Below are 12,694 nucleotides of genomic sequence, written 5' to 3' on the forward strand. Positions count from 1 at the left end.
ATAGGTGTAGACCACCCCTAACAGCTTTATTTATTATCCTTTGAGTATGAGAACACTTTTCATACCTATGCACGCACCCAATAAGTTTGAAGCATTTTACACTACTTTCATTGATGGGCATGATTAAGTTAAGAAACGACAAATTGTTCAAGGGCAAGAGTTACAATACAGTGCTCTTTTTATCTCACTAGCCTCTATAATGTCCACCAAGCAACAGAACTCCTGGAAAGACAAATAAAGATCATTCGCCTTTACAATCGCAGGAGAACCGGTAGGTGCTCGGAAAGTTACTCTTAAAGCTCTGACTGAACACAGCAAGTAGTCATATAACTGAGATGTTATCTTAATTTTATTTAACAGGTAGAAAAGCCACAGCAATCTACCTCTGCACCAGAAGATGATAAGTAAGGTTTTAAAATACATGAATATTTATGACTCTTAACACTTATGAGCACACACTAAAAATAGCTATATTGTCATCCCATACAGATTAAAGATGTCCTACCTCAACCAAATTCAGCCCTGATGAAGATCTCTGTATAAATAAAGTGTCTTGGTCACACATTCACAAGGTCGAAATGCGTCGGCTTACTTAGCGGGCTTAGAGCTAGCCAGGATACCAAAAGGTGCTGCTTCATTTAGCCAGTAGAGTTGGAGTAGTCTGGCTCACACTAAAAAGCTGTCAAGTAGTCTCTGGCCCCTAACAGGACCCTATTAATAGACAGTGCAGATAACTAAGTTGAACTCGATTCCAGCATCCCAGCTAAAAGTAGGACACAGAGATCTAGGAACTCATAAAGTGTTGATATTACCCGCTAGACGAGTGTAAAATGTATCCTAGTGTATGAAGTAAATGAATCACTATATGATATGCAAGAATACTAGAATGTATTTATGTGTACTTATGTGTAACAAGTAGAAGTCTGTCTAGTGAATAATGTATTGTGTATATGTGCTTTTTATAAATGCCATGTCTATTTTGAAACATTGAAGAGATTTTGTTATGTATAAGGTGAAGGGATCCTTAAATGATATAAAAAGTTTTTGAAGAAAAAATAAGAATGCAAGCACAGCGTCAATAAAAGGGAGTTTTGTAGCAGAAACTCTATTGTGATCCATGCTGTCAGAAGTATTGTCTTTGTTGAAATATTAGATTATTGATTCCGGCCTCTGTTCTCCTTAATCAAATCATTCCCCTTAGATATCCACTGTTAAAGAAGTGTAGCACTAATAATAGAAAGGTCATCAAAGTCCCTGTAATTCACAGATCTCAAGCCACAGTATATTTCAACAGCTATGTGCCATGACAGCCAGGATGATGAGTTTTCTTTGATAATAGCAGAGCTAGGAAATGGGCTAGATTAGACTAAGAGGACACAATCTAAACAAGGACAACGCCCAGTAAGCCGAACTAGTAACACTCACTATATATTTTCTGTGTACGGACATGGTCTGAAAACGTGCTGCCAAACTTCATCATTCCGAATCCTACTCTTTCTTTCCCCGGTCCTAATCAATGGTGACCCATCTCCAAAGACATGTCCCTCAAATCCCTAAATCCCCCATTGCTTTCAACTCTTCCCATCCATCCCCTGTTGAAAATACCCTCAGAAACTATGGGCAGTTATTTTTCAAAAGGGTTAAGACCAGCAGCACTGCAGATGAACGTGGGTAAACAACTTCATCAAGGACCTCCCTCTTAATATATTGGCTTTAGATTCAATTGAAAGATTCTGGTTATACTTGAGTAAACCATTGATCATCCATATCTCTGAAGGGATCCTTCTCAGTAGCACAGGGAGGAGAAATTGTGGATATAGGAGCCGGAAAACGCTTTTCAAACACTGAGTCTACTGTTTCCTTAATAAGATGTGATAAAGCAGCAGGAAGTAATGCAGTTGTGCAGCAGGAGGAGGAGGCAAAGAGAAAGGAGGCGGTGGAGTCCCAGGACCTGGAACAGAAGGAGAGCACTCATAATTTAGTTTGTCTCTTATAGGAGCATGAATGGCTCTTAAACTTTGAATCCATCTGTTTCCCATGCAGGAGCGCTTGTGTGAAGAACTTCTATCACTCATAATATCAGTCTACCCAGCCACCATCTAGCACAATATCTAAGTCTATAAGCAGGATGAAAGAAAACCACTCATGTAGTTAGGAAAAACAATAAGCAAACACTTATCCTATCTCTGTGGTGCCATTTTTTTGTAGACTTAGCAAGATGTCTTCCTCCGCCTTCCACTTTCAGTTGGCACGCAGAATTGGATCCCGAAAAGTATTAACACACATACAGAAGAGTCATCTGCACTTCCCAAAAAGGAGCTCCTACTAAAAACCTTCATGCACCTTGACCCACAAAGTGAGTCATAAAATTGAAATGTAGCACTACTGGCGATAAATGAACTGAAAGATGCCTCCACACAGCAAATGTCTTATTCTATAAAAAACATTGTTGCCATGGAGTGACTACATAGCAGTGTCCTAAAGTGCAGATGTAGATTAGAAGACTCAGAACCCTGTACAGTAGAATTCTCTGGGAAATTATAAGAGAACATTAGTGCCTTGCCTAAGAGGCGACAGCACCCAGGAGCTTGCCTTGCGAAAAACAGAACATTTTCCAGGAGGATGACTTTCTTAGTCCTCCCAAGAGAGGAGCTTGAAAATAAGGGACTTGGGGCTTTGAGGGCCAGGTCACCTCAGTGATTAGGACAGGGTTGAGGTGAGGGTATTATGGTTTACAAACAAATCAGCTCACAAGATTATTCTCTTGGGCACACCCAGACTACAACAGTTTGACCGCTCCTATACCCAATCAGGAATTCTGTACTTCCCAGCTCTATCTCCCTGTCCACACTACATCCTCTGCTCACTACAGGCACTCATGATTCAGGGCAATCATTAAGGGGATAGGTACTTTAACTGATTCATCAGGGGGGGGGGCAGACTGGCTGTTGGACTGTTTATCTGACAGCCTTCTGGTGTGGTCATCCCTAAATTATCTGCCTACTCAACTTCCGCTGCTGAAAAATCAATTTTGTTGGCTTTAGGGCTTCTAAACAGTGCTAAAGTGTTTGTGGTCACTCCTTAAACATGGGAAAATTGGCCTCCACTTGACTGACAGTATATTTTCTTATAATTCCCTAGTAAAGTGGTACAACATGTTCCCAGGGAATTTACATTAAATGTTACTAGTGGCCCAGTAGCACTTATTGTGCCACCGACTTACGTAACACTTTAAAACATGTCTGAGGCCTGCCATTGCAGTTTGTGTGCAGTTTTAAACTGCCACTTTGACCTGTCAAAATAAAAATTTTGCCAAGCATAAACCTCCTTTTTTTTAATACATAGAAGTTACCCCTAAGGTAGGCACTAAATTACCCACAATGCAGGGTGCATTGCATTTAAAATGTTGGACATGTTCTTTTAAGTTTTATGGTAGTGAAAAAACTCCTTAATTAGTTTTTCACTAATTTGAGTCCACTCTCTTCCATAGAATAACATTGGGTTACCTTATTACATCTAATAGGTGTTAACTTTTGAAGGGGAACAGGTAGAAAAGTCATATTTAGGTCTCAAAAGAATTGTAATTTATCTTCTGATTTTAAATCACAATTCTATAAAATGCCACTTAAAGGAAGCTGGCATTTTCTTGTACTAACCATTTTGTGCCTGTGTCCTAGGTCACGTGACTGCGAATAATTGGTGGTTGGCCTTTGTGTATTCCTTCAAGACAAGGAGACTAGATGTCAGGAGGATGGGAGGGGCAGAGATGTTCCCTGCCCCAATTACATTAAAAAGGAACTGCCTCAATCCCACTCACAAAAAACATCACACCAGTCCTTTGTCACCCTAGACTTCTGGGCAGAGTAGGAAGAAAACTCCAGAACCAGAAGTGAGGGGTGGGTTTAGGGGAGTCTAGAAGTTTCTCCCACTTCAAAGGCTGGCACAAGGTATAAATACTGGAACCTCAGACAAATTCTTCATTTCACTTCCAGATCTGCGGAGGACCCCAGAAGGACTACTTTGTACTTCAGAAGACTGTCCTGCTGCTTGAGGTCTGCTTTATACCTCAGAGGACTACCCTGCTGCTTGAGGTCTGACGTGCTTTCTTGAGGCCTGCCTTGCTGCTTAATCCCAGGACTAGCAGAGTGACTTCAAGGGCTAGCTGGCTGCCTTCCTGCTCTGAGCTACAAGGACACAACAAGCTCCAACAACCTTGCACCTGCACCTTGTCTGAAGTGAGTCTTCTCCTCCACGTGGTGCCCACCCAGGCCTGGGTCCTTGGAAGTTGTGCTAAAGGTGCTCAAATGGCCCAAAAACTAAACTCAGGACTTTGAAAACTCTTCTACTAAAAAGCAACCTGAGAACCATCAGGAGACCGGGACCTACTTGCTCGTCGATCAGCCCAAGGAGCATCACCGGTCAGCCTGACTTCTGCGCAGCTCCAACTATGTTCTTTCCGCAGCAGCAAATTCTGTTTAGCTGCTCCTCTTCAAAATTAAATCTGGCTTCATGGAAACCTCATCAGCTACAGCCTGTAGATTTTTGACTTTCAAAAAAGTGCAAAAGTCTGAATGTAGAAATCTTCACTGCGCCTTTGTCCAGCAACTCCTCGATGACGACACCTAATCCTCAGACACCGCCGACTGCCTCGCACCACTGAACTTTACCTTCACAGACATTTTTCTTCAACAATTCTAAGTTTGAAGGTAAGCTGAGATCGGGCCCAATCTACTTCTTGTATCGAGATCGGGCCCAATCTACTTCTTGTATCTCGGATCTGACCATCGTTTATTAAAATTGTTCTAAAGTGGTGAGGGATTTTTCTTGTGTAGTGTTTTCACTTTATTACTGGCTGTGTGCTCTACAAATACCTTACACAGTGCCTCCAAGTTAACCCTGACTGTTTATGTGCCAAGGTACCAGAGTTAACCACAGGTAAATGTAGTGACGTTTGTGGTTCACCCTGACAAGGATTGTGTTTGTTGCTTGGGAAATGGTTTTCACCCCACTTCAATCAAAAACCCCATTTCTAACAGGGACGAAGCACTATTTATCTACAGATCAGACAACACTAGAGGAAGGACCATTTTGAGCCTTCTGTGAATTTGAAATAGGTCTCAAATGTGTGAGTGGCTCTCGGGGGGAAAAAACACAGATGGATTATAAAGATACAGCACTGCCTTTGATGGTAATACCACATAGATTAGAAATTGACTGTATAAGGGTTGAAACTTGCTTTTGATGGATAACCAAAGGTGAAGACTACAGAGGAGTTGAAATATGGCAGGTGTGTAGGATGATGGGTAAGACTGTAATGGCTAGAAACGGTATGGACTGCAGTTCCCTTGGTTAAATCATTGTTGGAGAAACATGCAAAAGAAAAGCAAGTTGTCTGCGGGAACCACAGGAGTTAGAATAGGAGTATGGGGATCGCATGATCAGTCAATGTATCAATTTGAAGAGGCTGGTGTATAGGGTCCTAATGAGAACAGAGCGGGTTAAGAATAGAATGGTGGGCATGGCCTTTGGTGAAATAATAGAGGGGGTAAGAATTACAGGAATCTAGAACAGGGGCAAGATCATAGGGAGGGAGTGGAATGTGACTTGTGAAATCAGAGAGGGGTTAGAAGTGCAGAACAACTTTCAGTCACCGGTTAAAAACACAGGGATATGCAAGACTCCGTAAAACCACAAACTGTTGAAATGATAAGGATTAAAAAATGAGTGTATAGCAAGGTGCTGCAAGAGACCTCAGAGAAGGTTAAATTGCAAAGGACTTTCGAAAAATGAATTTAAAAAATACAAAGATTTCTTGTTCCCAGTTTTTGTTTACACTTTATTTGGTGTTCAATCAGCACTTCAGTGTAAACAGAAGCTCTTCCAGCATACCCCAGGCATGCAGCTCATACCAGCATTCTGGCCTTTACTGACTCAAGCGTTCGTAAATTGTCAAAGGCTTCTAGATGATGGTGAAAGATGCAGATGGGCTCCATATTATTTCCAGGCACTGTGGATAAAGTGTAACATGGATCCTTGATCCCGCGTCTCTGAAGGCGATTGAACAGACAAGTCTTGACGTAGCTATCCACGGTCCTTAACCGTCATTAACAATTAATGTTGCACATGAACTGTTGCTCACCTCCACAGGAGTCCAGGATACTCACACTCACTATTTAATTGCTAACACATCTTTCTTATATGGTGTGTTATAAGGGTGGGAGTACCAATGTGATTATCCTAACGTGGGTCCGGTAGCCCATATCTGATCAGAAAGCTTTACTTGGCTTTTACTGGGGTCTGCACATCAGATGGCAGTTTCAGCAACAAAGAATGAGACGGAAAGGGTTTTGGGGAACGTTCATGGTACTTCTCCGCTTCTGCACGAATGCCCTGCTCATCTCGAACCCTTAACGACTCTCTTCTCCCTGGTAAGACAGTGATATAACAAACTGCCTCTCCAATCCCACACACTGGCTCTAAGTGGGAGAGGAAAAAGTGCTGGAGTCCAACCAAATAAGTGATCCAGTCATCCAAGAAAGGTTCAGTGGACCTAGAGTGCAAGGCTCTTTCCGCATTACTTAACAAGGTATGAGTGGAGTTCTTGGTTAGACCATTATTGGGATTTCAGGACCCGAAAACGGAATTGGTGATGGATGCCAAGATATTTTCTCTTTAGTACTTTCCTTTCTTTGCAAGCACTTGGAGCAGAGTCACACGTGTCTACATGCAACCTGACCTAGTTTGTAGACAGCCTGCTAATATTTCATTGTTTACATGTACCTTCATCAGGACCAGTGTATTCACACATGGAACCGGTACTGCACCCTCATTATCTGTATCTGAAGATGCCTGCGCTGTTCGACTGGCCCTAACTGACAGCTCATGATACTGTTACTGGCCCTTCACTCATTCCCTTTTGCAAAAGATGCCAATGTTGTCCACTGTTGCTGATGTTTAGCCGGGATGCCAACATTCTTATTTTAGCAGTTGGTCATCTATGAAAATGCATAATTTGAGGTCGGCACTATTAGAAGTGTGGGGACATTTAACATGCGAGAGGCCCAGAATGTCTGTGTTAAAGCAGGTCTCAATGAGCCTGATACCGGATTCATTGCTGTGTGATGAGACTAGAAGGACACTAAGGCAAAGTTATTTTGGCACAATAGGATGCTTCGATGTGATGTACATGTGGGCTGAATCTCACTCACCATTAACACTACACTTGGGATGTATGAGTGACTTGCTGAACCCAGACCTCAAACCCAAGCAGAGATCAAAAAGCAGACTTGCCAGTGCCCCAAAGTGACATCCTCAATATGTACCTTTTACCAAACTTGTTAAGACTAAGGGTAGAGGAGTTAGTTCAACAAATGTCACCAGCTTTCTTAAAGGTCAGGGAAACCCAAATGGGTTTCACAGGCCTGGTGTTGTGAACAGGAGACTTAAGGCATATTATCCTGGAGTAACAATTATTATTGTAATTCAACATTTCTGTAGTAGACAATGTTTCTTGTAGTGAGTTCCAGGACACACCCATCTAATGTAGACTAACACTAAAATGCAGAGCCCATGAACATGGATCGGGGCATTTGATCTCCTTGAAAGATAGGGATGCAGATGCATCAACTGGCCTAAATGCACACAGACATATAATCCACTCAATTTCCTAAGGACTAGACATTGTATTAGTCTGTGTAAATATTTCTCTCTGTAGTGTGTATTGTGTCTACAGCCTTCTGTGCCGCAACCCTAACTGTGTGATTCCCTAAGCGGAGACCTGAAGCGTTAAGTAATAACCCATCCCTGAGATATCCCTAAAGACTGCTTTGTAAGTAATGCAAGGTAAGTTTTTGCTCACAACATTTCTCAGCCTATGCTCCAACTCTGGCGTCTAGCAAGCGATTGCTTGATCATCAGATGTTCCCAGTAGAAGAGTAACACCACCCCTTGCGTAGATGGGTGCCATTTGCAACCAAACCTCAGATTTCAGGATTAGGTCAATCTCATCGCTTGGTAGTCGAGTGGCTCCATCTTCCAGCCTAGCAAAGTTGATTGCTACCTATTAAAGTGTCTCACATGGTAGAGTGTCATGAGCCACAATTTCCCAGATGTTGTGTGGGATACATCTTACCATCACTGCGATTCACATATTTGCATGGTTGCCAATTCCCTTTCAGTGACCTTAACATGGTGAATATGGGTCCATCTCACCGTACTTGATAATTGAGAGCCATCCATCACCATAAACACATGCATACATGTGTGCCCCACACAAAGGGACTGCTTCCTCTGAATTTGCATGGTAGTTGAGTACTCCACCCATCACCAAAATTCACATAGCTGGGTTTGGTGTTGACAGCAGTGGCACATTGTCTTGCATGCGGCGGTTATGGCCTCTAAGCAGGGAAGGTCGGCGGTAACCCTCGCCGTCCAGCAAAGTCTCAGGTAAGGGCTTGCGCTTGCTCTCTGGAAGCAGCATGATACTGAGGATACAGAGGATGGCTAGCGAGGCCAAGATGACATGTTGTAGGAAGTAGCCATGCTGATTGTGCAGGTCCAGAAGTGGGGAGCTCAGCTTCCCCAGCCAGGCAAGGGCAAGCGTAAGGCCCAGGCAGCGCCCCCTAGGAGATGAAAGAATGTTGACAACATCAGCGAGGGCAGAAGTCAGATAAGGTATAAATTGAAGCATGCAAGAATAAAGATGCATCTGAATCATGGTGCCCAGGAAACGGGATATTAAGAATGGACAATAGTAGAGATAGGGAACATCAAAAACAGCCCAGCAATCAGGGGAAAAAAAACCCAGAAAAAACCCAGAGTTCACTGGACTAACAACATGAAGGACATAAATCGACTGAAGTACAAAATCAGACTGTGGTTAAATACGGTAATCAGAGGCCTTGAAGTATGAAACAACCATCAAGTAGATGAAAGAACTCTAAGGATTTAGCAAGCACAGGAATGAAAACAGGGTGTACAAGAATCAGGCAGTTAAGGAATATGGGACCACAGGAAGCGTAGTAACCAGGAGATGGGCCCGGATCATACAAAATGAAGGGCTTAATTTTGAACACAAAATTACAACATGCAGGGATTAGAGACAAGATTCAGTGTGGCCAGACATCATGATGAGCATTACTATCCCTATTTTAATCCACTTTTGGTCACCATTCTACACACATAACATAACCCACACCTCATCATACGGCACAGAAAAGATCTCCGGCAAAGAATCCCCCTAGTGGGTGCCTGTCGGGCATTGCAGCGCCAGCCCAACGAGGAGAATGCCCAATGATGAAGCATGACACCTCTCGGGTGTGTGGGGGCACATGCACCTATTGGAGCCTATTCCTTTAACCCAGAACACTACAATTCCACCCCACCCCCCCTTTTTCTACAGGAACTGCACACCCTGTCTATGATTAGATTATTGTTACAGGAGCAAGTGTGCTGGACCTTCTCAAGCTCCTGTTTCCTCTTTTTTAGGTTATATATATGTGCGCACACACACACACACACACGTGTGTGTGTGTGTGTATATATATATATATATATATATATATATATATATACATATATACACACACATATGGGTATATATACCCATATGAGTTTGTGTTTACAGAAATACATATTTATTTATTGTATTAAATATTAGCAGAATGTTTGATTTACATTATATTAAAATCATTTTTTTTTTTATCTGTTTTATTGGTACACGTGGTAAACAATTACATTTCTCGTGTGCATAATTCAAAGGGGAAACAACAATTGGAGTAGATCGTACATCATCAATGCGAACGTTGGCGACGGTGGAAAGTCAATAAATGCACTCACTGTTAAAAAGTACCATCCGTTATCTTGGGGTGGTCCCTGCATTCACCAAATCATTCGCTTCATTGTTTCTGTACAGTGTAATGCGCTTTGCCTGCCTTACTATGGTGCCAGACCTCACCCGTCGGGGCGGGTAGCCTACTGGCCAGCCGCGCCCCCGGTATTCGCGACCCACTGGTTAGTGATGTAGCAGGTTGACCCTCAGTAGTGTGAATAACCAGCAGGGGCCAGTTCCAGGCAACCTGCATATGTGCTGTGGTCGGCTAGGAGATTCAGTAGTACGCCTCCGTGAGGCAGAAAGTTGCGGCAGTGGCTTTCATGTGTGCTGCACTCCTGTGTTACTTCGCCGTGTGTCGAAAGTGAAAGGCGTGGGTGGGAAAGGCAGGTCCAGCGTGGACAACTGGGGGGTGTCCTGTGCCGTAAACGCCACCAATTCAAACTGGGGAAAACAGTAGAGTAGGTGAGGGTGCGTAGAATCCGATCTCGGAGTGGGGGGGTGGGGGGGGGGGGGGGGGTGCTGCTGTGTTGGTTCTGCCTAGGCAGTTTCAGGTGTGGTAGTCTCGCGGGGTGCTGGCCTTGAGTGTGTTCGGGGAGGGGGTACTAGTGGTGCGTGGTAGCTCTAGGTCTCGGGTGGGGGCGCCTCGGCGGGGTCGACTGTGTATGTGGGCTCCGCTGACCAGTGGGGGGGGGGGGGGCGGGACGGGCTGAGGAACTGGGGGGGGGGGGATGGAGAGGGAAAAGAGGGGGGGGGGGGAGGCCATGGGGGCGAGCGGTGGATCGCTGGGATGGTATTTCGTGTCCATACATGTGTGGCTTCCGGTACTCCCCTTTCTCACTACTCAGTCTGTGGTTCGGACCTGTCCCCCCCTATCCACTGGGGAGGAGCCTTCTCCTCACAATATCCCTTTCTCGTGGCAGGCCCTGGTGAATGCTCTCAGGAAGCCCTCCCATGTCTGGGCTATCGGTATGGCCCTCCGCCCCGCCGTCTCCTCCCTGCGTAGTACCGTGCCCTCTGCGGTCGCCCAATAGATGAGGGAGGCGCTCCAATGTTTCGTCAGGGGCGGTTCCGCGGCTTTCCAGTGGCGGGTTATGAGTCTCTTGGCGGTTATCAGCCCCAGATCCCAGAACCTCATGTGTGCTTTGTTATGCTTGGTCCTGGTTAGGAGGCCCAGCACACAGGTGTCCCAGTCGTGACGTATGCCCAGTGCAGTCCCTTTTGTCAACAGCGTATTGACATCATGCCAGTACGTCCGGAGCTTGGGACATGCCCACAGCATATGCAGGAGATCCGCATCTAGGAGCGCGCATCGCGGGCATTTGGAGGTATTCAAACCAAAGTAGCGGTTAATCTTGTCCGGGGATAGGTATGCCCTATGCATGATATAGAACTGTATGATTTTGAATCTCGAATTGCGGGGAACGTGCTGCGGCCCCTCTAGGATCCTCTCCCACTCCTTATCCGACCAGTCCCTCCCCCTGTCCGCGGTCCACCTGTCCCTGAGCGACTGAAGGGAGGCCGTTGTATGGGACCTCAGCGCCTGCGTTAGCCAGTGCACAACGTGCGACCCTGCCCCCATTACGTGCAGGTATTGCACTAAGAGGTGGGTCTCAGGTTCCACGGACACATCGCCCCAGTGTTCCGTTAGGACCCGCATCATTGAGGCATGCGTCAGGAATTGTCCCGCCGGCAGTCCTGGATTCTCCACTAGCCCCTCGAATCGTATCATGGCCCCGTCGTCGTACAGGTCCGCCAGTGTCTCAAGCCCCACCGGCGCCCAGTCTCGTAGGTGTGCTGCGGTCACCACTCCCCCAGGCCTTGGCAGTCCTTCTAGCGGCAGGGCTGGTGCGTAGGGGGCAGTTTCCTTGGTCAATCGCAGTGCACGCCTGTAGCATCTCAGTGCCACTGCTAGGTGTAGCTGTGTCTCGCGTGTCGCGCCTCTGAGGGGGTGGAACAGTGCGAGAGCTTCCGCATGGGTCAGGGCCGGGACTGTCGAGGCCGTGTCATTTAGGTTCCTACCCGCTAGCCAGGCCACCACCCATTGGAGCTGCGCGGCAAGGTAGTAGTGCTCTTGATTCGGGACCGCGAGTCCCCCCGAGGTCGTCGGGGCATACAATTTCTTCAGGGCCACCCTTGGTCTCCCAGCGTTCCAGATCAGCGTTCGTGTTAGGGTCTCCAAGTCTCTAAAGACACGAGCTGGGACATACACCGGTATGTTCGAAAAATAGTACAGGAGTCTAGGTAGGACTATCATTTTGGTTAGGGTGATTCTGGCTGGGACATTGAGCGGGAGTGTGCCCCAGAATTGGATCTTGGCCCGCAGGGAGTTTATGGCTCGAATCAGGTTGCCATCTAGTATATCTGCTGCATTCCTATATATGTGGATGCCCAGATACTTGAAAGTGCCGGCATGCCATGTCAGTGTTGTGTCCCCTAGCTGCACTGCGCATTCCTGCATATCCGGGTGAAAGGGGAAGACCCCAGATTTACCCCAGTTGACCCTCAGTCCCGAGTGTGTTGTGAATTCGCGGAGGGCGTCAGTAAGCCCCGGTGGTATCCGTGTTAGGTCCCTGACGTAGAGGAGTAGGTCGTCAGCATACAGGGAAACCGCGTGTACCCCATCTATCAACGGGATGCCCCACTCGGCGCCCTGTATCCTCAGTATCTCCGCCAGCGGTTCCATGGCCAACGAGAAGAGTAGAGGTGATAACGGGCAGCCTTGCCGTGTGCCCCGCCTCACCTGTATGGCCTCCGATAGCAGGCCCCCTATCCGGACCCGAACAGTTGGCGTTTGGTATAGGAGTCCCACCATGTCCAGATATGCGTCTCCCAGGCCAAACTTTTGCATAACCGCCCTAAGAA

General features: G+C 46.0%; 1 protein-coding gene across 1 annotated transcript in view; it reads right to left on the reverse strand.

The window, feature by feature from the left end:
* Window positions 1-5,808: 5,808 nt before the first annotated feature.
* The window catches only part of SLC22A17 (solute carrier family 22 member 17), a 94,436-nt gene continuing 87,550 nt past the window's right edge, over window positions 5,809-12,694 (reverse strand). The window contains exon 10 of the mRNA XM_086923708.1: window positions 5,809-8,621. Within this exon, the coding sequence (XP_086779834.1) occupies window positions 8,333-8,621 (289 nt within the window). The 3' untranslated portion in view covers window positions 5,809-8,332. The remainder of the gene's footprint in view (window positions 8,622-12,694) is intronic.

This window comes from Lissotriton vulgaris, chromosome 5 (genome assembly GCF_964263255.1).
Source record: "Lissotriton vulgaris chromosome 5, aLisVul1.2, whole genome shotgun sequence".
Lineage (NCBI taxonomy): Eukaryota > Metazoa > Chordata > Amphibia > Caudata > Salamandridae > Lissotriton > Lissotriton vulgaris.